Genomic DNA, 25,518 nt, shown 5'->3' on the forward strand with positions numbered 1-25,518 from the left:
ACACCAGAAAATTCCCCCCATGCCGGGTGAAGATTCTGTCTGGTGTTGTGTCATTGTTGCTATCGCTGTCAAAACAGTCATTGGGGATTGGTTCTACCAGTTCATTACCTAAATCTATGGAAAAATGTCGGTCATCAACCACCATTCCAATAATGATGCCTGCGCCCAGAGTGATATGCCTAAGGTTGCTGTTATCCACCACTATTGGAATGGTGTTGTGTTCTCTATTGACTAGTGGTGTTGGGTTTAACCCCAACCCTTGCTGTTGGACATATGAGGTGAACATATGCGTCGGATTTTGTAGTTTCTGTCCTCTTTTAATTTTTACTTCAAGTGTGAATTGTCGGGTCCGTTCTGGGATGGTGACTTCCTCTCCAATCTGAAATTCAACTGCATATGGCAGCAGTTGAGCTGACTGAAATGCTTTCTCTCGGTCATCAAAGTCCATGGGATTATCCGCTAATCAGGACCAGGCTTTGAAGTTTATTAGGTCCAAACTAATGGCAAAGCGATTGAGAATGTCACTGCCTAAATAAAAAGCGGCAGGGACATCTTGCACCCAACAATTATGGACTATGCTCCTGTTGCCTATGGAAATTTTGAGCATAGACTGTTAGGCAGGAGATGTTTGGAATTGGGTGTTTCCAGGTCCATTTCCCATTTGTCTATCAGTTTAAATGTGGGAATGGCTGGATGTTTTGGGAGTTTTCGGAACATGGCTTCGCTGATGAAGCTCTTACCGTTGTTCACACACACTCGGGCGAGAACAGAGTCCTTCCCCCCATTTAACTGAATAGGGATGAACAACTGTTCACCAATTTTCTGAATGTCAGCCAAGCTTTGAGCTGGTTTCTCATCATTTTGGACTATAGAAGTGGGATTTTCTGATTGTGAATTGGTATAGAATTTCAGAGTATTTCCTTCCAGTGTGGAATGCCACTTGAGACTGGACGGAAGGTTGATTTTCAGAAATAGAGAGGACTTCCTATCACCAGTTTGTTGTTTTACTGCAATTACTGTCACGTCAGGGTTTTTGTTGTTTTGAAAATGGAATTCAATTTGGTCAGGTTTTTGTTCAACCATGTGGCATGTGCCATTTAAACTAACATGGTTGACGTTATTTTTTAATTTTATTGGTCGGTTAGTCTGGGTCCAAAGGACCTTGTTTACACAATCTATTCGGGGAGACAATCTACACAGGATGTCGTTCCCTAGTAAACATGGTGTACCCTATGGAGTCACAACTATGACCGGGTTTTTCACCTTGTGTCGCCCAATTTTAATGTCTAAATCCGCAGTCCCCTCAACCGGAATTACATTCCCATCAAAGTTCTGAAGTTGTCCAGGAAGAGGGGTGAGAGGGATCTGGTATCTCTCCCCCCTTCCTGAATACAGCTGATCAAAGGCCCTTTTTGATAGAAGGGTGGCTTGGGATCCAGTGTCCACCAGTGCCAAAAATGTAAATTGCCCCTGTATTTGGACCGGGGCATAAAATCTTCTCTCCTTTTCCTCAAGGGGGCAAAGATAATGCGCATTTTGGGCCAATTGGTGGGTTAATTTCTTTACCCTTGATTCTGACAGAGGGGTAGTTTGGAGGGGATTCTGTTTGGGAGCTTGGGAACCTGTAAGAAAAAGGTGACAGTTGAATATTGGGGGAGTTTTGGGCACCCCCGGTTCTGACTTTGGGCTGCCCCCCCTTTTTGGAGGCAGTCACCAGAATTGGTTTGGGCAAGGTGATTTTCCAAGCAATCATTCTGGGGTTCAATGATGGGCAGTTTTAACTCACTCCCCACATTTACCCAGTCTGGATTAGGATCTCTCTGGACCCATTTTTCTTTGGGAGGAGTTCCCCCATCCCTGAAGAAGAAGATACTTTTCCCAGAGTCCTCTGAGGAGCCCTCTCCTTCAAATTGGAAGACTGTAACCTCCTCCACAAAATGGGTCTTTTTATGCCCTTTATTTCTCCTACCCACCCTCTGTTCCTTAGATTGCAGACTTTCGGGGGCAGGAGATTTTGGTTCCAGTTCCTGGGTTTCCAGGGGCTTTCACAAGTGGGGAAGGAAGCTTCCTCTAAGGCTTTACACCCCCCTTTCCCCTGTGCCTCCTCCCTTGGAACTGGCGGGTTGTCAGGGTTCTCTCCCCATCATTGTTCTGGAGTACCAGACTCTTGAGGGGTTCTGAGTCGCTATTCTCATATGAGTGTTCTGTTGAGCCCTCAACATGCGACCCAGATCCTGTGACAAGTTCTGGACCTGGCGCTCCAGTTGGGACACCCGCTCTGGCTGGTACGGGGATCTCTGTTCCATCCTAGGTGGATCACGGAAAGGGCAACTGTCCCTTCTCCCATAATACCCTTGTTTGGGATAGTTCTGGTACCCCTCCACCCTTGGCCTCTCCTCTCCCGGATTGGGCTGTCTGGGCTCAGGAAAGTGGTTATGAAAGAAGGGTTGTTTTGGGAGTTGATGTTTGGCGGGTACCGGAGAAAGAAGCTCAACCCGGCATTTGGGGGATTACTGCCCTCCTTGGGAAAGTTAAGACAAAAGTTTCCTGGGTTGGCAGCTACCTGGTTGGATCCCCCACCCCTTGGGCTGGGGGAGTCCACACATAGCCCAGGATGGGTCTGGTGCCCTTGTAACAGGGGCTTATATAGTCAGGGGAGTTAGGTGCCCCATTTGTGGGATTACCTCCCTGACTACCTATTTGGGATTGGCCCGAGGGCCTTCTGGGTCTTGGGTTGGAAGGATTTTGCACAGGAATATTTTTAGGCCCCCCTATCTCCAGATCTAAAATGGGGGCAACCTCACCTCCGCCACCTTAGCTGGGGTGTTAGCTGGTTTGGGGTTTTTATTGGTATTTTTATACTCTACTGGTTTCTGCACTTCATAAATGCGAGTTGCCTGTTCAATGATCTAGTCTAGTGATCTCTTCTCATGAAAGTCCCTCACCAGCTGGGTCATGATGTATTTAGGGAGTGCATGAAAGAAGGTAATAATGAACTCCCTACTGTCTGTGCGCATCCTCCTGGTAGTCTGTGCAAAGGCACATTTTAATTCTTGTACAAATTCTTGTGGGGCCTGGTCTTCCCCACATTGCAGATTGTAGGCTGCCTTGCGGGCCTCTTGATGGTTCCTATGTATGGAGAAATGCTTTAAGATGGGCGCCCTAACAGTGGACCATCTTGAGTGGTTCTGATCCTCCAGTCGCAGAAAGAAGCTGGAGTATTCAGGGGAAAATGTCCACTTGACATATTGAATGCAACTCTGGCTATCTTTCCAATGGAAAGTATCCATCATTTACTCATATAACTCGAGGTGCTCCCAAACGGAATACTTTGAATTTTTATGATAGGGAGTTATGACGCTGCTAATGGCCTTGATTTGTTTCAAGGGATCTTTCAGTAGGGCCCACTTAATTCTGTTGGCCTTTTTAGTCTTAGTCACCCTTGTCTACTCATCCTCTGACTCAGAGGCCCTGCTACAGGAGGTGGCTATCTGATCCTCTAGGCTCTCCCTGATTCTGCGAGCTTGGGAATGGCTTGCAGAATGTGGGGGCCTAGTCTCTTGAAACCTGTGGCGCTCAGAAGAGTCTTCTAAATATCCCTTGCTCCCAGGATTGGCTGAGTACCCCCCCACTGCCCTAGCTGGTAAGAGGTTTTTAAGATACTCTTTGTGGGTATAGTTTCATGGAATTCCCCACCAAATTTCACAGACTGATCCCTTGGTAAACGGTATTTTTGAAGATCCAATTGTCTGATTCTCCCCTCACTGGAGTCTTCCTGATCAGAGAGGCTAGCCCTAACATTTGGGAATCTGTACAGAGATGCCCGCCCATCCATTTCTGGGAGGCGCTGATCTGTCAGTCCATATTTCCCATTCTGCTGAAGTCTACCATCCCCGTGGCCCTTGGTTCATATGAGCCAGTGGACATGAGGGCGGCAGAGTCCCTGATTACAGAGGTCCTGATGTTATGCTCAGGGTGTTCTCTGTCCCTTCCTACCTCATCTATTGCAGCCCCTATTCCCTAGTGACAGGCAAAAATCTGACTCTTTTGCTCCTCTATTAAGGCCTTACTGGTCTCAATGATTTGCTCTTGCATGGTTATCTGTTTGTAGAGCCTGCCATTCTTTTCACAGAGTGCCTCATTGTCTCTCTGTGCTTCCTGCCTGGTTTGGAAATATTGGGACAATTTTTGCTGCAGGAGACTCACCTCCTGAGTTTGGTGATTGTTGGTCTGAGTGTTCTTTGCCAGAGCATCCACCACCCACCTGGTGTGCTCTACTAGCTTTTCATATTCAGTTTTACTTTCACTAAACTCCTGAAGGGCCAGCTTTCTTTCCTCTAATTTAGTTTTTAATTGGATGACTTCCTGCCCAAGGCATCCCTCTCCTGACTTAGAGTGCCCCATCTGTGCAGCCAGGTCATCCCTCTGTTTTTTAAATGCACTAGATTCCTGGCGCTCCTCATCAAATTCCTCTTGAGAGTTGATTTCTTTAATAATGAATGTATTATTTTCCTCTTTCAAGGATTCTCGTTGGTTCTATAAAGTGACTATCTGTTCTGTGCATGCTCTGTTGTAATTTAGCTGTTGTCCCAGCTTCTGCTGATTCTGTTTTAAAGAGTCAACCCTTTTCTGATACTCATCTTGCAGTGTCTGTAATTTGAGATCTTGTTCGGCATTCTTTTGCTGTAAAAGAGCCAGATCTTCCTTTAATTTGGTGATATACTGCCTAGCCTCTGTTTCTGACTATTGGCTGTTCTGTAGCCTTTGTTCTGCAGAGTCCAGATTAGTCTGGATTTTCTGCAGTGTTTCCCCTTGCCTCTTTGCCAGATCTATGTTGTCTGCATGCTTTTCCTGTATGATTCCTATGTGGAGGTACAGGTAGGCCACTATTTTGGCAATTTTACACTGCTCCTCTTTTATTTTTGGGGACATGTACAGTTTGCTAAGCGCTTGATGTAATAGACCCTTGTCCTGCCATGTATTCAGGTCTATTGCACTGACTTGTTCTTTTATTTCCTGCAGCCATACCTGTTCATCCTGTTCTGGCCACTCACCCCTGACAAACAGTTTGTGCAGGAGGTGTTCCCTAGCAATATTAATTTCCACTGGGGTCGCCATCTCAGAAATATCAATTTCTTTATGGCTTATTTCAGGGTTAATTTACCTTTTCAAACAGGCCTGATTTTTTTTGGAGTATTTATTTTGAGAGGTCCTTTTACAGTGTAGCACAGTATGCCAACCCAGCACGGTGTCTGTAGCCTGCAGACTAGTATGCTGTGTTAGACTGTCATGGGTGGTATTTCAATTCAGAATCGTGGCACAAGCCCCCAAGCTGTAAGGGATTTCAATCAGGCCTTGGCTGTGAAGCCAGCGGTGCAGGCTGCACTCCCTTGTCCACTACAATGTGGTTCCTATTATTTTATAATGAGTATGTATCGGGCGTACAGAAAATAATATATTCAATCAGTTTCATGTGTTTTTTTGGAGTTTTTATTCATAGCATTCTCAAATTATGAGATCAGTGTTACTGCAGGTGCCATTAGGAAGGCCAATGCATTTCGGAATTACTTCCTTCATCAGGGCCTAATTAGTCTGGTTTCAAAAAAAATAACACATTCGTAATCACCAAAGTAATAGGTATTAAAATGACAATATTTAGTAAATGATGTTGCGCAAGCCCCATGTTAGTCATGTTAAATCCACATCAGTATTCATTCCAGTGATAAACATTTCAAGTAACCATCATGGTCATGTTCCATTGATTGATGTTTAAAGTGTGAATTCATCACCATACATAAAAACATCAGTTCCATATTAACGTGAATACCACAAAACATAGTCGTAACAGCATACATCACAATCGTGATTAGAGGAAAATAATGAGAATACATACGGACCGGGATAATAAGTTGAAGTGATGGGATGACGGAATATAGAAGGAAAAATAAGGGAAATGGCAAAACATTAACAAAGGAAAATAGATGAAAAGGTAGCATTGAGCATTAAAGTTTGTCATACAAAAAAATAAAGGAAAACAGTGGATGCTGCACTGACTGACCTCTCAATATTAGTAAAGCAGCTTCTGCATGTCAAACGCTTATGTAAAAATAATCTCTGTGCTGCTTAACGCATCTAAAGATATTCAGCACAAACACGCAATGAGGATCTGCAATGATTAGAGATACGGGGGAGGGTCATGAAGTACGATCTATGAAAATGAATGTCTATGTTCAGACGCAGTCTGAATCTTACCTGGTGCTTCGCTGTGACTCGCAGTGAAACGCTGAAAAGTCATGAGGATGTACGTTTCACTGCGGATAGATATGTTGTTGCAGCGTCGTTATGGAAATGCCTGAGTGCAATGCTAACTAAGTGTAAAACGTGGCAGCCATGTTCTAAGGTGGACAGCATCCATTCAGAAGGCCGTACTGTGTGTATGGTAAGCTAGTTTGTATGCAAGGTGGACGAGGATAACAGGTAAGGAAAGTAATTATCCTGACTCTCATTAAACAATATAGAAATGTGTAAAAACCATGCCAAAATTTACATGATCTCTCAGACAGCCAAATAGGAATATTTATGATAATGAGTGGAGTCTGTAATAGTCATTGAGAAATAGCAATAGAGATATACGTTATAGAAAGAAAAAACAATGTGCAAAAGAAAGGGAGTTTCGAGCTGCATGAGATACTGATTAAAAAGAAAACCGATTATGAATGCCAGACTGAAATGGGAGCTAACTGGTAGTGAAGAGCTAGATGTGTTCTAGTGGTAAATCTCAACACTAAAAATCTGTGTTGGGGAAACTTAGGTGCCTAGAATGAAATGAACAATTTCACGATGGGATAACCTCTGTGAATAAAAACTCTACAAAAACAGATGAAAGTGATTGAATATATTATTTTCTGTATGCCGGATACAAACTCATTATAAAATAATAGGAACCACATTGTAGTGGACAAGGGAGTGCAGCCCGCACCGCTGGCTTCACAGCCAAGGTCTTTGAACAATAATCTATTTTAGTGCTACTTCACGGAGGCACTTCTTTTAGCGGGTTTGCACCCCAAGTATTAAATACTTATCAAGAGAAACTTTAGCAAATTGAACAAAAGTTAAAGGGAGTGCACACTCACCTCGAATACACACCCAAGACTCGCCTAGCATGTAGTGCGCAAATGAAACCCTTATTTTATTTTTGTCTATAAGTTCAATATTCTGAATGATATACCACTCATATCACACCCTTCTCAAAATACCCCCCAGGTCACACTGAACCAGGAATCAGGCTAGTTTGTAAAGGTAAATATTTATTTATTTTAATATTCAAATCACACTTAGGTTTACTATAGATATATATATACATGGGGCAGCAATCACCCAAAGGGTAACAATACAATTTAGAAATAAGCAAAGCAATTGAATTTACTTATAATGATGAAGAATAGAAAACACAGGGAAAAGAACAGTTTTGTTTGGTGCACAGATAGTGTTAGGTTAATATTCCCCCTGCAAAGTTTTGTTTAAATACAAATTAGCAATCCTACACCAATGTGAGTAATCAGCAGGTATTCAGGAAGGAAATACAATGTCTAGAGTTATAGGCAATCTTCCCTCCCTAAACAAGAGAGAAAACCGTTTTGGCAAATGACACTTTTAAACTGACAGATGAAAATAGCTTTGTGAAAGACTGCAAACGGGTACAAAAATGATGAAATGGGTAACAAAATGTAAGGAAAGCAACACTAATCAGGTCCTAACATACTCGAGATATGATATAAACAACAACACACACTTCAGATGAGGATGGGATGGAAAGAACATGCGATATTGAAGAAAAATGGGTCAAATATACTGTTCCGCGATTTTTAGTTGTGGATGTAGCGAAGGATGCTAGGTATCAGTGAGAGTTGAAATGTTGTTTCTATCTTTAAAACTGAAGGAGTTATAGAGGTTTCCGTGAGAGGCATTTTTGACAAATAGGTACGAAAATTAAAACAAATGCGCTTTTGAATATGACAGATGGGTTTGATTGCACTATGTTATGACTATGAAAAAGAGAATGCCACATATGGATCTTACAGTCACGTGATCAGCGTAACCCGTCATGTTGTGGATTCTCTACTTTTTCCTGGGATTTACTTTCGTTATTCAAAATCACTAGGGTGTTGTGGTTTTGGAACACATGTGAGACAATCAGCACAAGAAGGATTCTAACAATACTGGAGTTCTGAATTAAAGATGGGATGGGTTGAGATTGGGATCATACAGTGCAGATATATTATGGGTCACTGTTTGTCCTATAAATACTTACAGAAAAAACTATTAAATTGGACCGTCAGCTCTGGTCAATGAATTGGATCTGGTCTACCAGCAGCAGGGCACCTCTAGCAGGATTGGATCAGCCAGGCGGTTCTGGTCAATTTGGACTACACCTCAGACTAGATTTGGATGGGCCCCTTCTGGTTACTGGACACGGTAGATAGCAGAATGCAAGTTTTCAGTGGGAAAGCCTTAATGGTAGCAAGCCAAGCTGAATCAGAATTAAATCCCTTCAAGTGTGGGATGGTTGCAATTGGGTCAGACTAGCAATAATTTGGCAATGCTAGAGTGTGGATTCTGCAAAGAAATCTGGATATTTCAAGGATTGTGGATTCAGCTACAAGTTGAAGAGTTCTGGAATAAGGTGCTGCGTGGACATCTGGATGGGTTCTGGAAGCAGTGTGTTCTGGAAGCAGTATGTGTCCTATGTGTAGTGAAACTCTTATATTTATCCATTACAAAGTTTATGGCATGGGCAGAACGTCAAAACACACCCCCATGGTTTTGAGTGGCTACAGGCATGTGCTTTGTTTTGGTTGGCAGCCTGAACAGCTGGATTTCTACCCAAAACATACTTTTGCACAAATGTACATTTCTACCATTATGTATCCTCATAAAATTGGACACATATAATTTATATTCAATTGTTTACATTTACATTCACTTCCCATCTTTGTGAGAGCTGTATTGGTCATTCTATCGATTTTTATCAATTTGACCCATAACACTGTGGATTAATCATTTCTAATTTGATACATCTGTGGGCGCTTATCAGTGGATCGTGTACATACAATTGTAAGTTTGCAACATTAATACTTTTGCCACAATCAGACATTGTTCATAACTTTGGTTCCTTAAATGGTATGAGTTTCCTCAATGTATTCAAATCACAAGGCTGAAATTAGTTTAATGTCTACCAAGTTTCAGATGTATCCCTCTTTAGGTTGCTCAGTTAAAGAGTTTTAAACTTTAATCAAAAATAAGGATTTCACACCATAGTCCTCCTGTGTAACCTCTCCTTTTCAGGCAGCAGCTATCCAGTCCTTTGAAGTTCACTGAGAAACCTCCTCCACATCGTGCCCCTCCTTGCAGAAGTCAATGCTTAGCCTGTCCTTTGTTCTTTGGTCAGCCTGAAGACGAATGTCCAATGCAACCCCATTGTGTTGTTTGCTGGCATTATGCGGGAACCATTAACAGCCATTAGCCTTCCTGTTCTCAAGGTAGTGTCAAGCAGAGATGTCAGTTTTCCCAGGCCAGGCTGTCAGATCAGAATTACATAGTGGATTGGCCCCAGACTGGGCTCCTTGACATTAAAGTCTTTTGATAATTTCAAATATAAAATATAAGCACAGTTTATTATCTCTTTTTTTACAGAGCATTAACTGGACATCCCTTTTTTGACATTACTGTACTATTGTTGTTTTGTTGCAAACTTCATAGATATACCTTTGATTTGAACAGCTCTCAAGCCAAGCCATATATACCTGGAACCTATGTACAATACTGACTATTGATGTTGACAGAGTTTGATAAAATACATAAAGAAATGCACACTCAGATATATGTATTCAAGATTTTGGCTTTAACAGCCTTTATTTTTAAGCACAAAATAAATACAGAAACCATTTTTAAACCTTCTTCAATTGCATTGGACACTGCTAAAGAAAACACACATTCACTGAAATTGACATTGGATGTGCTGACTTAAATCCAGAAAAGCCCTGTAAAGAGCATGCATAGTATTTCTGGATTTAAGCCAGCAAACTACATATGGCGTGAAGACTTATGGAAGGGTTAATTTCTATCTTGCATTGCTTACAAATAATGTTATCAAAACATTGCTTTGTCTCAATTCTAAAATGAATGTACGTGGAATGAAGCAATACGCCATCTTCTTTCTAATATGAAAATAGAGAACGTGAAGAGTCAAAACGTTGCAAAATGTTTAGTTAAATATGACCTGTATTTTGAAAGCTTCATTACACACAATAAGAGAAGTGTATTCACAGTCTTGAGCATAGCAATGCTTGCTAAATTGTAAAATTGTCAGTTTAAATCTCTTTTTAATCCCTCTGTGTTACAGAAAATATGTAAAATCCTCCCTATTGTAAATGAGACATCATGAAAGAAAAATGCAATATCACTAATAAGAGGCTGATGCTAACTGGTGCATCTATAATTTGGGGTGGTACACATCCTACTTTGAAGTTGCTTTTATAAACACTTGGCCGCATCCATTTCACTTAATGAAGTGTAGAACTGAATGACACAAAATGTTTTTTAGATGAACTGATAGAAGCCGGAAATAGGACTAGATTGTTCTTAGGATGCGTTTTCAAGGTGGAGGGCAATTTGAAATATAACATTTTGCAAATCTATGGTCAGTGCAGCTCATAAAATGACTGATTATATGAATTATACCTACTTGTTATAATTGGCTAGCAATGAAACAAGGGTGTTCCAGATGGACCTGAGGGGGTGGTATAATGCCCTTATAAACCAGCTGTAAAGGGCAGCAGGGGCACAATTAAAAGATGAAAAGGGCTATTTGGTCAAGCAGCCAGATGAGGGCATAGTTTGAAGGAGGGAGGGCTCACCTGATCTCACAGGACTTGACTGCATGGGTAAGAGACAGTGCAAGCAGTTAGTTTAATGGATGGGCCATGACTAATATTCTAGACAGTGGGCCAATAACTGGCACTTTTCCATGTTTCCAAAGTCAGATTTCTAAAGCTTGCTTTAATAAATTGGAGGCAACAATAAATTACAGAGCTTAACGGCTTGGCAAAAAGAAGCAAACTGCTTTGATATGCCTTCACCCTGAGACAGTAAACTGCTAATGGGCCCGCAACTTGTCACTTTGCCAATGTTTCCAAATTCTATTTGTTTGACTTTTCAATATATTGGGGGTGAATTAAGCAATTTGTGCGCATTGTTTTCAAAATACATTTTTCTTTTCCATGGTTGCATCATTAACAGATACCACAAAGTATTTTTGTTAGGTAGGCCTTTCAGCTTTCCATGTGCTGGTGACACACTGATTTTGTAATGGTACGACCTTTGGGACAGCACATAAACATAGTCTGTGTTGTCCCTTGTATTTCTTTGGCTAGCATAAGTGGACCATCAAAGCACAGCTAGCATAAGTGGACCATCAAAGCACAGTGAGGAGACAGAAGGAATCCTTGCAGGGGGATTTTTTTTTATTGTGACTTGGTTAATCTCATAACCTTACACATAAAATCACATAGCAGCCATAATACAATACATATCAAATATAAACATATTGTTTAAAACAAACAAAAAAACACATTCCTTAATAGTAAAAAAAGTTATTAAAAAGAGACATATTGTGCAATCATATTTTAGAATGAATCAAGGTAATGACCTTCAGGAATTTTACTACAGCTATACTGGTGAGTTTTCATTTCTGCTTGATAATCTGCCCCAGAAATCCTGACTAGTGAGCCAATTAGCACTGGATTGTTGTATTTTGATGAGCGTTACAGTCACATAATACATGTTCCAGGGACTGTTCCACATTTTCATTGCTTAACGTACACAATGGAGGCAAGGTCTTTGTTTTATCTCTTATATACTGAATTTGCCTGTTTGATATGATGTTTAAACTGGATACATTTCCCCCTATTATAAGCGTTGGGAAACATGTGTAAATAACCACGTCAAACCAGTGTTTTTTTTAGAATTGAAAAACTTGAGTGCATTTTTAATTTTTGCATTAAGATAATCGTATCGGCCCAATCCTTTTAGAAGAGGGATTTTTTCTCTGGGATAGGATTTTCACATAATGTCTCGTTTGTTTGTTCAGTCTTATCCAGTAGCATTTCCGCTCTTCTTTGAAACTTAACTATAGAGGTAACTGAGATTTTTAATAATCCTTCTTTAATAGCCCTGTGTAAGGATTATAAAGGTTAGTACTTTTCACTCAAGCCATACTCTCAAAGAAGACAGTCCCAATTAATATCTTAATGCAATCATTTGTAGTGAGTGAGGAAGGTTTAATACTTTTTTTTCCGTATTACTGCTCCGATGGAATTCCAATTCATACTTTTTGAAATACTAAAAATCTCCCTTCCAAATAAAAGAGCAGGACTCAATGTTCCCTTATAAAAAATCAATTAATGCGGTTATGGTAAAGCGACTGTATCTAGAATACATTTTTTTCATTTGTGTCACTATCTGTATGCTTTGTCTTTTAGTCTGGTGATCCAGGTTTTTTTTAGTGAACAAATGGTGTAGAGGTGCACTCTCAGTAGATAATTCAAAAACTGCAATTTCAATATTTTCAATATTTTAATCTTTAAGTAGAAATGTAGGTGGTCCCGGGTGGGCCTCAGCTATAAGACCTAATTAACATGTGAAACTGGGATGGTCCATCCTAAGAAAAAGATGGGCTAACAAGACCTAATTAACATGTGAAACTGGGATGGTCCATCCTAAGAAAAAGATGGGCTAACGCGGGGCACACTTGTGTCTGACTAATGTCAGTTGCAACCATTCACTATTTCTCCTCCAAGTTGGTATAATCTAAATTTAAAATCATATTGCGTGATTAAACATATATCATCAAATTAGACACTTTGCAAATTAAACAATTACAGTCTGTACTTTTGAGTATCTGGATCCCACTCACGGTTTTACGGTTTACCATCCCAGTTTCCCAGGTTTTTTTTAGACCTAGAGGCCTCTATCTTAAAGACAAAAGATGTGAAAATGTTGCTCTGCACGTCAATGAGGACAATAGGGTAATAATGAAGAGGGTTGAGATGGTCACCTTTTTTGTGATTAGGAATAATTATAGAACCTTTTTCAGGAGCTGAGTGTGGATCTCGCTTTTGAGATATTACCAAGCAAAATCGCCAGTTATCATTTTAAGGATGTCATTGCTCAGGTCATTTGGGCTAGAGGCTATCGAATTAGACAATTAGACAATTGTTTGATCCTGTGTTCAATTTCTGCAATTTCGATTTTTAAGGAACACAGTGTCGAAATGGCAAGCTTGAAGACCTTTATCTCTGAAAGTTGATCGAAACTCAAGAAATGCGACTGCCACACATCCTGAGAAATCGGATTGCATTGGATACCAGTAGTGCTCTTCATGGGGTTGCTAGTAATCTCCCAAAAAGTGCACAAGTTTTTGGACAAAATGATCTGCAGCATATGTTCGCTATCTTTATGCTTCAAAAGGTATTGATACACTCTATGCCAATTTCTATATCCCTGCCTCTATAAACACAAGTTTATTTTTCTCCTCTATTGAGAGGAACTGCCTTTATAGTTGACTGATATTCCTTCTTAGGACCAATTTTTCCCTTGCACTATCTCATCATAACAATGTATCTTTTGAGGGGAAGTCGAACTCACAAAAGAAAGCCATTCCAAATCCTCCCCCACTGTTCGTCCTGTCAAGAATGAGGGTGTTTACTTATAGTTAGTTGGATTGGATTGCACCATACTTCCATTTGGCTCCTTCCCCGATGAGGAACCATTTTCAAAATAGAAAGAGTCATTATCGGTTTCCTGTGCCAACTCAAGAAGACTAACATCCGCTGTGAAATTCCATTCAGTCTGGGCCAGTAAAATTCCTGCATGCTGTTGTGTCCATGTGCCTGAGAATGTTTGGGACATTCAGGACTTTTGAATTAGCAGCGGTGCTTGCCAGAGCCCTGAAATGTTTTGCTTACTCGCTGTGACATGATGTAGAAGAGCTTCTAGGTCCATTCCTCTAAATGTGAATAGGTTACTAGATGGCGTTCCTGGGGCAAGATAAGTATATGTAAATTGCCCGACAATGCAAGTACTAACCTGACAATGACCTGAAAGTGAAGGCAGGACCACCCTGCAAGGCAAGGGGCAGGTGTACTCGATGAAAGACTACAGAGATCCTTTCTCCCTCTAGGGGGTGCAATTGGTGGCAGAGCACATAAGGATGAAGGGGGTGAAAGGGATTTACAAGAAACTGTAGAGTGTAGCACAGTGAGGCAGCAAAGGATTCAAAGAAATAATACTTGGTGCATGGTGCAAGCCCATAAGGTGGAGACAACAGGAGCAGGATGAGTACCACTGACATCATCACTGCAGTGGTTTTACCCCCAGTGTCATTCAGAACAGGTCTGCTATTAGGAGCACTGCTGTGCAGCTTCTCTATCACCAGCAGCAGAGCAAAGATGGTTGTCATAAGGCAACCATGACCAGAAATGAGAACAAGACCCACATTACTCTGTTCCTGTAGTTTATTGAACAAGGAAATACAGGATGGCCCTTTAAGTGTTTCAAAATAACTAAGGAAAGATTACACAATGAAGTTCTGGGATTCCTTCCCATAGTTTCAAATAATAAGGACGACCCATCTTCTTCCAGTTTGTTTTCTAGAGGCAGGGTTGGTGTAATAAAGGTGTGTCTTTCTCAATATCTATACCAGCCCTGGTCTATGTCCAAAATTGCTAGTTGCTGGATTTCCAGGGTACCGTATCCCACAACTAACTGGACACAAACACACACCAGCATCAGTCTGTTGATGCTACATGTAGCTTGCTCCTTGGGTCCCAAAGGCCATTCCACTCTCTCGTCTTCTGGGTCCCTGTTGCTCTAGGTTATTTAATGTAGAGTATGAAACATGGCCCTATCCTTCCACTTGAACTCTTTTTCTCTCTTCAAGGGTATCAAGGGTATCCAGGCTTGACGTCCCTCCTTCTCTTATGTCGCTGTCATAATTTCCCTCACCCTTTGTGGCACTTACTTTCTCACTTCTTCTGTACTTCTTTCTCCTTCACTGGTGTCTGTCTTCTCACATCCAACCTCTCTTGCCTCATACCTCCATTCTGGTTGGTCACCTTCTGATCTCCTAGCTCCCTTTACCATCTCCTTCTGATTTTCACCTTCCCGACTCGAGTCTCTCTTCCTAACTCTCTCGAGTTTCGCCCTCCAACCACAAATCTTTCTTCATCTCCTTCCTCTCCCGATGCTCACTTGCCAACCTCACATCCTTCATTACTCCTGCCTTCCTCTCCTGATGTTCACACCCCATCTCCAATATTTCTTCAATTCCTAATGTCTCTCCTGATCTTCTCTTCTGACCTCCAATCCTTCTTCACTTCCCACTTCCTCTACTAATGTTATTCTTCCAATCTCCACTTATTCTTTGCTGTCTCTTTCCTCTCCACCAATCTCTTTCTGGCATTTTCCTCCCTCTCCTCTCCAAACTCCTCCAATCTCACCTTTCACCATCCCTTTCAGTTTCCAACCATCTCCAAACTCCACACTCCAGGTGCTTCTCCAATGATTAATTCTTTCTGACTGAGCTGCTTGATTATGCAGGGTGATCTCCTCTACTCAAGTGTGGGACTCTGGTTGAGGGTCTCCACCTGTATGAGCCTGTGCTGAGCTGTGCCTGATTGGTTAATGTGGCCTGGGTATTAGGGGCTGGAAGAGGGATTGGCCTTGTCTATTTTAGGGTCTGCCACCATTTTGAACTTCATTCACCCTCCCCTCCCCCGCAACTCTCTTTGGTCATGGAACATGTAGGGATCTGGAGTCCCTTCATTCCCCAGTGTGTGAATTGGAAGTCAAGAACATCTTTGGTAAGTCTGAAAATCCCTCATTCTATTTGAAATGTCTTTCATATTAAGGAAATTAAAACTATGCAACTCTGAGTGTCCGGGAAGTATTTCCCTAAAGGTGAAATGCATCTATGTATATGCTGGTGGTTTTGGGTCTGGCTTTTAATCACATTAGCTCTCATAATGGCTCTTGTGTTGACCTAGGGTGAATGGGGAGGGGGCTTTTCCTATATGTGCCCCCTGTGTTTGAGATGGGACTCAATAAGGGTAGTCTTGGGATTCTTGATAAGTCACCCTTGCACTGCCTCCGGGCCTGCCACGCACTTAGGGGATGTAACTGTAACTCTACAGTCCCTTGTTCTCCTTGCACTACACAGAGCCACGCTGCCCTGGCTGCACTTACTCAGAGCATTGCTGCCCTGTTTTTTCCTCCCCTCTCCCTTGTATTTCCCCCTCCCTTTCCCCTTGCACTTCTCGTTCATGCACTTGCACGATATGAATAAAACAAGGCCTAGTAAGAAGGTTTGTCTTGTCGTCCCTCTGTCTTCCCTCCCTTGTCTTGTCGTGCCTAGAAGCACTTTTGTACAGGCGCATTATAAATGACTTATCATATCATATCCCCCTTGTACCTCTTCCAAGCACAGAATCCTCTTGCTTGGAATTCCCTACTGTCAATCCCCACTGTTAAGCAGGGGACTTTGTCATGGGGTGTTTGCCTGTATTTGGTTCAGGCACTTAGGCTAGAGGATTTGTGTTCCTGCAGCAGCCCAATCACATTACCAGTGAAGTGACGAAATGGTGTAGCACCAGCCATCACAGTTACTTCATGCCACCTGTGTAAGTGATTGCTTTCCTATTTCTTCCCTGAGCAAGCAGCCCAGCCTGCCCATATTGATGCAAAGGCCAGTGTCCACCTGCAGCCACGTTTGGCTCTCTACTTCAGAATTACACCTACCACCGTGATTCAATGCAAAGCTCTCCTCATGAAACACTTTGTAGTGTGCCCAGCGTAGAGTGCTGCAGCGCTGAAAATGGAACCCACCAGTGCCATGTATGGTTCCTTGTGTCTCCCTTTGTAGAGGGACGCAGGGCACAAGTAAATCCTGTTTGCACCCTACAGTGTCTGTAGAGTGGTGAAAGAGCAGCACAAAGTTCACAAAACACTGCACTGCATAATGACACAGAGCACAAGTAAAGTGATTAACGTCTATGCACCAGGTACCACTGACCAGCTGCTGAACTGCAGGGCACCGTAGCCGGTGTGTGGTTCATTCGCCAGGGTCCTCTGCAAAGTGGTGCTCAGGTCTGCAGAACACAGGGCCAACAGTTGAAGCATAGTTGAAGGAGATCCTCCTTCCAATCACAGCTGTGCATGGCAAACTTTGGATACAGGCACAGATCTACTTTGACTACACAGCTGGAGCCATTAGTAAGCTGGGAGCCAGTCTACTGTTTCATAACGTTATTGCGGCAGCCTGGATTGACTGGGCACTTTTAAAAGTAATACCTGACTACAGACGCGGGCAAGGCGGGGATGCAACACAGCATGGCTTGTAATATCACAGATACAGAGCTCCTTCACCTACAACTACCTACATTTGGTACTGATGGGCTAAGTAGTTATTATGACATCTCTTACTGCTGTGGTAGGTAAATGCAATAGCATCTAGCATTCCTGTACCAACTGGGTATACTGTAATTGGGCACTGCTAACTGGCCATATCTCTAAGTTGGTGAGTGCATCTGTTCGTTGGATGGCAATGGTGGAAGGTACCTAGAGCTTTACCAGGCAATGGTGTGAAATGCTGGGCTGTTGGTGTCAAGATCTAGACATAGTGTTAGTAGTTTAACTTTTCATGGTACTATCTGGGGTATGATAGCAGCGCCTCCCATAGGGTGTGATTACTAGAGCACATGGCAATAGCTGGAAAATGTTGGTGTGGTTTAGTCATGTGAAGAGAATAGCCAGCAAATGTGGGAGTGCCAGTGTAGAATGGAAACCGGGAAAAATGCACATACAACTCCCTGTTAGCTTCACGATGCTTGTTTTAATGTGCTTGTAATGTGTTAATGTGTTTGCGTGTCCTTCATCGACTCTGCTTTATGTACATACATGTAACGGGCTCCTCTATTTCTTTGCAGGAATTTTCCCCCTTTCATTGTCAGGTGCATTTCTGTTCGCGCTTTTCATCAGTTCCGCTGCTGGACAGACTGAAGTGAAGTTTGCTGGACAGACTGAGTTTTTTGTAAATGAAACGAGTACAACCGTCATACGCCTTGTGATTGAAAGGACGGGGATACCTGCAAACATCACTGCCATTGTATTGGTAAGAGCCTGCAGAGTGTGGCACTTGTATCCCCCATTTCGTTTCCACCAGCTCCAATCCAGTTGTGACCCAATAACATGTCCCCAATTATGCAGACTCTGCTTCTGCCCAGCGTTAAAACACGGGGAAGTGATGCGTCATTCATTGAAACCTGAGAAGGGTACATTGGAACAATGCACACATTCCTGTTCCACCAGACTTGACTCTAATTGATTTAATAAACATGTCATATTGGTCAATGAAAGTGTTGCCCAAGGCTTCTGAGTGTTCCGGGGCAGCCTTCAAATGACTTTGCACCACTTTCAAGGCTATTCATTGGTTCAGATCCAATTTCCTGCATCCCAAACATATACAGAACCATGGTCCCAGCCAGCTGGAAAGCATTGGTTCAAAAGCAGTCACCCCCATTGTTCCCTGGGGATGGCTAGGGGACAGAGCTCTTCTCAGTTTTGGATGCTTTCTGTCTTTGCCTCCATGGCTGAGGACATTCAAATGCACTGCACTCGCAGCAGAAGTCCACGAGCCTATCCTTCTTGTCTTAATGGTCCAATGGTGATTCAAAGAAGGAGAGGGAATCCCCTTCCTTACAAAGGCAAAGTGTCATACAGAGTTAAAAGAAAAGCAAGCCTACTGTAAGGTGTCCAATCTCTGCCACTGTAAACAGTGACCCATATCTTCTTGCATATCTCTCCAGCTCTGAAATCCCTTCATTGGCTCCCAGTGGATGCAAGGATTAAATTTAAGACCCTTTGCATTGTCCACAAGGCTTTCTGGGGCCTGGGTCCAAAATACCTTCAACTATCCCTCCGTAAATACCTCCCTTCTCGAGCCCTTCGCTCCTCTACCTCTAACTCCCTCAGGGTCAGTCGTTTTTCAAAGAAACAAGCTGGAGGTAGATGTCTGTCTTCAGCCGGGGCCTCCCTTTGGAACTGCCTCCCTGTCACCTTGAAACTTGAGGAGAACCATCTACGGTTCCGGAAGCTCCTCAAGACCTTCCTCTTCGCTTCTGCCTTCGCCCCGCTTCTCCCCTGCTGATCTGCCTTTTTCCCTCGGCACTCTGCACCTGGCCACCTTCTGCTCTTCGGGCCCAGGTACCTGCTCACCCTGCCATCCTCCTGCACTGCCTCCGGGCCACCCCTTGCAATGGGGCCTGTGTCTGTACCCATACAGTTCCCCACCCACTCTTCTTCTGCACTTATCAGCTACTCCCTATCTGACTAACCTAGCACCTTTGCCTCTTACAGGCTGCACTACCACTGCTAACACTCTATTTAATTATTCATGTACTTACTATTTATTTTGTTTCTCTCCTATGCTCTGCACTTTCCCCCTTTTTCCCTTCCCCCGGCACTTTCCCCCTTTTTCCCTTCCCCATGCACTTGCGCGTTCTCAATGTCACTGGGACTAGTAAGATAGTTGTTTTTGTTTCTCCCCTGTTCCCCTCCCTTTGCCTGGTCGCGCTCTGAAACACCTGTGTAATAGCGCGATATAAATAAAATATCATATCATATCATATCATATCATAGCATACCCAGAGTGCCTTGTCCTACATGTCCTACATGACATGGAGGGGACAGGAAGGGGAGATATCCCACAGGAAAGCATGATGGTGGAAACCTTTTCCTCTCTGGCTACTCTAACTCCCCCCTCCCCAGGCCTGTAGACTTCAAATTCCCTTTGTTGTGCAACTCCCTAGCGTGGGGCTGGCCTTTGTTATGTGAGTGCTTCTTTGAATCAGGGTTCCCAGGATATCTCCTGGTGTGAGCTCCTATGCCTGAGGGGAGGTTTTACTCTTTCTCCCAATGGAAGATAGCATTCTTCTTATTGTCTCACTTGTTGAAGTGGAGACAACTAGGATGCCATGAATACACATTGTCCTCACATAGCTGGTCTAGGCGCACAAGGTTGACATTTGTATGATGTAAAATTTGGGTGGCTTTAATAAGTGTGCTACCACCTCATAACCTTGTATAGCTTATTCTTAGAGTTTACCATGCCACAAGACAGATAAAGCAACGATTATTACATTTTGGATCAGAGGTGTAGAAGTAAAATACAGCCGCTCTCTGTGGAGACATAGGGTTCCAGCAGCCGTCAGGACTGAACATGTGACCTTTGAACTTGCCCTGAACCTTTGAAGAGCAGGTGCAGCACAAATCAGGAGACTGGTGCAGCAGGTTCACATGTATGTGCTATGCTTTTGTCATGGAGCTTTTTTGAAAGCGGGATCTGATTTAGCGTGCCCCCCTTTCAGTGAAAGAATTTCCTGCATCATTTCATTTACTAATAAAAATACAAAATGCAGGGCTTTCACACTCCCACAAATGGCAATGTTTCACACAAGTTCATCTTCAAAAGCCCAAATACCGGCATCTTGGGCGAGGTAAAGGTATCTTATACAAGGTACAGCCTAACACGCTGGGATATTGTCTTCAGAGGCCAAGTGCAGCATTGTATTCCGAAGTAATGCAATCTTGTGCTGTTTATCACCGCACATGCAGATGAAGTGAACGGAGGATAGCACAGGGGCAACGCGCTGGTCTTGGAAGCAAGACCATGCAGAGCAACGGAGGTTCAGTTCCGCGCTTAGAAGCAGAACTCAGGTAAGGTATTAGGCGTGTTATAAAAAAACAAATAAATAAATAAACCAAACCAATAGGAGGTGCTGCCTCATACGCCCAGATCCTGCCATCCCATGCAATGGCAGATAAGGCATCACAAGCCAGATATACTCATCATATGCAAGGTACAGCCTCCCCGCCCAACTGCTGGAGGTATATGTCAACTGTTGTTTCAAATGCTGAAGACTAGGACACACCAGGCCTGCTACCACTGCCTTTAAGGCTAGGGGTCGCAGAGGCAGCACCCTTAAGGAATGCAATCAGAGGCTCCTAAATGACACCCATACTCATGGGGTTTGGGGTTTACCTCTTTCTTGGTGCTAGCCCCTACGCTTTGGAACTCTCTTCCAAATGACATGAGAAGTGGCCGAACGTACCCAGCTATAAAACAAAAGGCCACTAAAACGTGCTTGTTTCCTTATTGAGCCTCACCATGGCACCATGACTCCATCAAGACTCATAGGCATGATCGACGTAGGCCCTTTGATTTGACATCCATGCCGTCTACATATATGTCAACACTGTTTAATGCCTAATTTTCAAACAGACCTCTGATCATCTCCACGCTGCAACCACCCGATTTTGAACAACAGCCCTTCGTGTAAACCTGACCAGTATATATCCACGATTTCCTGTATAAACAGGACTAAACCCCACATTTAGCATTTAGTTTAAGGACCTCTTTTGCATGTATGTACTGCCATGTATAAAATGTTACTGTTTATGCTGCCTGCGTTATAAATATACCTTGTCCCCGGCCGAAGTCATGAGCTTCTCTAGTCTGACCTCTCTGCATCTTCTGCAGGGCTATACTTCCCTCTCATGTTGAGCTCTGACTGCATTGAGATGAGTCTGCAGGTTTTATATTATAAGCCACACAGCGCAGTTTACAGAACTTCAATACATGACACTTCACCAGGGTACCTAGAGCAATGTAGGGTATTATATTAGAAGCATGCCCACGTATAGTTTTTCTCCTAATGGAAGGTTATTTATGATTTAGTTAGCCTGTTCCATAATAACTTTTACACGCTTATCTTTTTTTTCTTCAAATTTAGTATTAATTCGAGCATCGCATACTCTTTGGCTATGGCACCGACCCTATATATGACATATACTTGACACATTTTATATTATGACTCCCTACCGTCGGTTAGCGAGGGCTCTTGTGGGAGAATGAAGCATTTCTGGCCAAGTAGTTCTTACCATAGTTTTCAAAGTCAACTGCACATTCCCTCTCAGAATGGAGTACATGGCCATCAGTTTTGGCATTCTGCGGGAGGACTCACACACCGTATTTCTCACTCCCCTTTCTGCCCACCTCAGCTCTTGTCACTTTTGACAATCAGCTGGTCAATTCCAGTTCTATCTGTCTGGGGTCTGTACATCCTAACAGACAAACAAGTCTCCAAGCTTCATGGGTACCCTTGCACATATCTGAAGCCCATCACACAAGAGCTTATTGACTAACTTGGGTTCCTCTCTGTAAAGCACTAGAAACTGGCCACGCAGGCAGGTGGTTGGTTGCAGGCGCATAACAGGGTTTGACCTTTTCCTATCAGTGATTTGCTTTGATTGGTCCACACTAACTCTACAGGTGAAGTACCACACCCTCTTCACTCGGATGCCAAGGTCTGGTTATCTCCGGTGGGGGCACAATACACCACTCTCCGGACAAGCCTTGGTGCTATTAGACCACATCATGCAACATTATGATGGCAGCACCGATGAGGCTATCCGTTGCACATGGTGAATATACCGGTCATGTTATGGCATTGGGTGGCCATTTCAGGCTGTACCTTGCATATGATGATTGCACTTGCAAGGCTATACCCCACATTTGGTGATTTAATATGCAAGAAATGCCATTATTGGTGCACTTTGAGGCTGCACTTGACAAAATATATAAATACCTACGGTGCTATAACTTGCATAAGGGGACCATACCAGGCCTGCTCTTGGAAAATGGTTGCAGAAAATGTGGGGCTATATCTTGCATATGGTGGTCATGTGCCCAGGTATGCAAACATTGGCCAAGTATTGCTGCCTTTTGCCCGTTTGCCTGCACCATTTGCAGAGCTGCGGTGCCACAACCCGGTCACTGAATTAGATGCCCCCCACGTGGCAATGCCTAGGAAATCATGCTACAATCTGGCCATTAGTTGGCAACAGCTGGTGAACAGTTTGAGTACATGGGCATATGATGACAATGCCTGGAAAATGCCTATCTCATATCTCTAGAAAAGCCATAACTGTTGACTTTCCCTTAAACTATTTCACATTTTTATCAATCTTTCTATATTGGATAACACTATAGAAATGTTTGTTATTCTTTACCAAGGGACAGAACTGAAATGAAAAGCATGTGTTTACTTGTGCCCTTATTTTAGCTAACTGGAGCAAACTCTCGCGACTTTGTTGAGAACGTGACGGCAGCATATATACCCTACACAGAAACAAACCGGACAGTGTTTATAACTGTCTATGATGACGAGGAACCAGAAGCTGACGAGACATTCCACTTCCTCTTGAGTTTACCGGTAAGAGGAGACAGAAAAGAATACACATTAAAGGTCTTGGGGTACAACACGTGTGTGCAGGAGTTTGTTGAACGCAAGGTGTGGAGGGATGTGTGGTTCCTGCCTCAAGAGTATATGGTCATGTTTCTGTATATTTGGTGTTGTGTCCTCGGATGGACAGAGAGAGAAAAATGCATCCATGGTGGCTTTATAAAGTGAAGGCAAATGCACAAGTCACTTCCATCTCACATACTCCATAAAAGATGACGTGCATAAGAGCCATTTTGCAATTGCATGCAGCGGAAACACTTACCATGCCCCCACCACATCAGTGCTGAATCCCAAAAGAGGTCAATTGGCCATGGCATGCAGTTGGCCAGTACTGAACACTGCAGGCACTACCCCACCAATACATCCCAATGACAATGTGGGGAAGCCTACACATGTTCCGCGTACATGTTTGCTCTTTGTATTGCTGCGCGATGCGCCGCATGGGTGCAATGTGGACGCGTGCCACTGATGTTTCCTGATGACGGATCTCCTAGTCTCCCACAGAAATGCGCTCCTTCTCCTTCATATTATCTCTTAATGCACGTACAAGTCTCCTAATTCACAAGTGAATGAGGTAACCTCGGATCTATGTGATCTCTGCGAGAGAAAGAACTGCTGACTCTGAAAATGTCGATTTATTTTCTTTTTGCACATTTTAATACAATTATATGGGAGTAGATCCCCGCATATCCTTCCATACTGCCCTCAAATTATGTATTACCCTAACCTCCACTCAAACCCCTCCCCCCACATACAATTGTGCTGAAATGCACAGCCAAAATGTCAGCTTTTATGGATTATCCTGCCAACCTCTTAGTAGCCATCTTAGAAGCCCTCTTCCTGACTCTATTTTACTCTTTGCTTTGGATTTGGAGATAAACCATGATCATGATGATTTTGTTCAGTTAATGTTTCATATTCTTTTCTTCCGTTTGCACATCAGAGGTTGGTAAAATACATACCATTGGGTGGGTTCATAACTGTGTATTAAAGAATTTAGAGTAGCTCAGGGAAAGTAGCGCACTCAACACGGCATCCTGTACACTGGGCACTCGTTACCTCATAAATGCAAACAAACATCCTGAACAGCATGCCAGGGAGATAGGAAAGATAGACACATTACAACAAAGCAATAATTGTGGCACAATGAAATCAAGGCCCACTTTATCTGCTATAATCAAACTTGTCTACACTGTGCACAAGCTTTTAGGCATAAGGATTTTGTCAAGTGACCGAGGACACAGAGATGGCATGTCTTCTAATGATTCTAACATAGACCACAGCAGAAAAAAACATGCTATAATTGCAACTTGCGAAAAATCAAAATACATAGTGTGAAATGGAAGCTTATTCTACTCTAAATGGTTTTTGAAAGTTGTTGTCTGCATTGTGAATTTGAGGTGTTTAAGAACAGACTAAATGAGTGACTCACCCCCTGAAGTGTGCCTGAAATGAACCTTCAATAGGTCGAGCAATTATTGTATAGAAATCTATAGAAACACATTATTTGTTATTCCTATTCTTTCTTATTAAGGGTCACTGCTCAAAGTGTTACACTTGTGGAACCCCCTGTTTTTTGAAGAGGCCTGAACAAGAACGCCAGCCACTCCTGAAGCAAAGAGCCATATGGCGCTGGTCACAGCCCAGGAGCTTCCTTTTTTATAAATATATATATATTTTTTTTTGTTAGGGGTAGCAAGGGAGATCACAGGGGTGGCAAGGGAGACCTTGTGGGTCTCAGGTGCGACGCCTGGTGACCCCCAAATGACGGCCGGCCCTGGCCTCCCCTTAATACCACAAGCACTGATTTAATTTAATTTATTTAAACTACGAAATAACCAGCAAGCAGCTTTATGACAAAATACATACAACAAGCAACAAAGTATTAGGTCATGATCAAATAGCACATACAATCTTCATGGGAAAAGTCAGGGATAAGACGATGTGGGAAGTTTGTTGGTCGTGATGACTGGAAACGGTGGATGAATGTTCTAGAGTTCAATATGAACCGCCTCCTGGTTTGAGTTGTTCTCACGGGCCTCCATCCTGGGCCTCCATGGCCTGTTTGCCGGGGAAGATCTCCCCACGCCCATGCCGCATG

At 42.9% G+C, this 25,518-nt stretch overlaps 1 protein-coding gene across 2 annotated transcripts in view; it reads left to right on the forward strand.

Annotated features, from left to right (window-relative positions):
- Positions 1-25,518, forward strand: part of ADGRV1 (adhesion G protein-coupled receptor V1) — a 2,479,945-nt gene that overhangs the window by 163,586 nt on the left and 2,290,841 nt on the right. For both annotated transcript variants that reach the window (XM_069627623.1, XM_069627624.1), the window contains exons 2-3: positions 18,042-18,226; positions 23,238-23,387. In XM_069627623.1, the coding sequence (XP_069483724.1) occupies positions 18,042-18,226; positions 23,238-23,387 (335 nt within the window). The remainder of the gene's footprint in view (positions 1-18,041; positions 18,227-23,237; positions 23,388-25,518) is intronic.

This window comes from Ambystoma mexicanum, chromosome 6p, assembly GCF_040938575.1.
Source record: "Ambystoma mexicanum isolate Mex_15411 chromosome 6p, UKY_AmexF1_1, whole genome shotgun sequence".
Lineage (NCBI taxonomy): Eukaryota > Metazoa > Chordata > Amphibia > Caudata > Ambystomatidae > Ambystoma > Ambystoma mexicanum.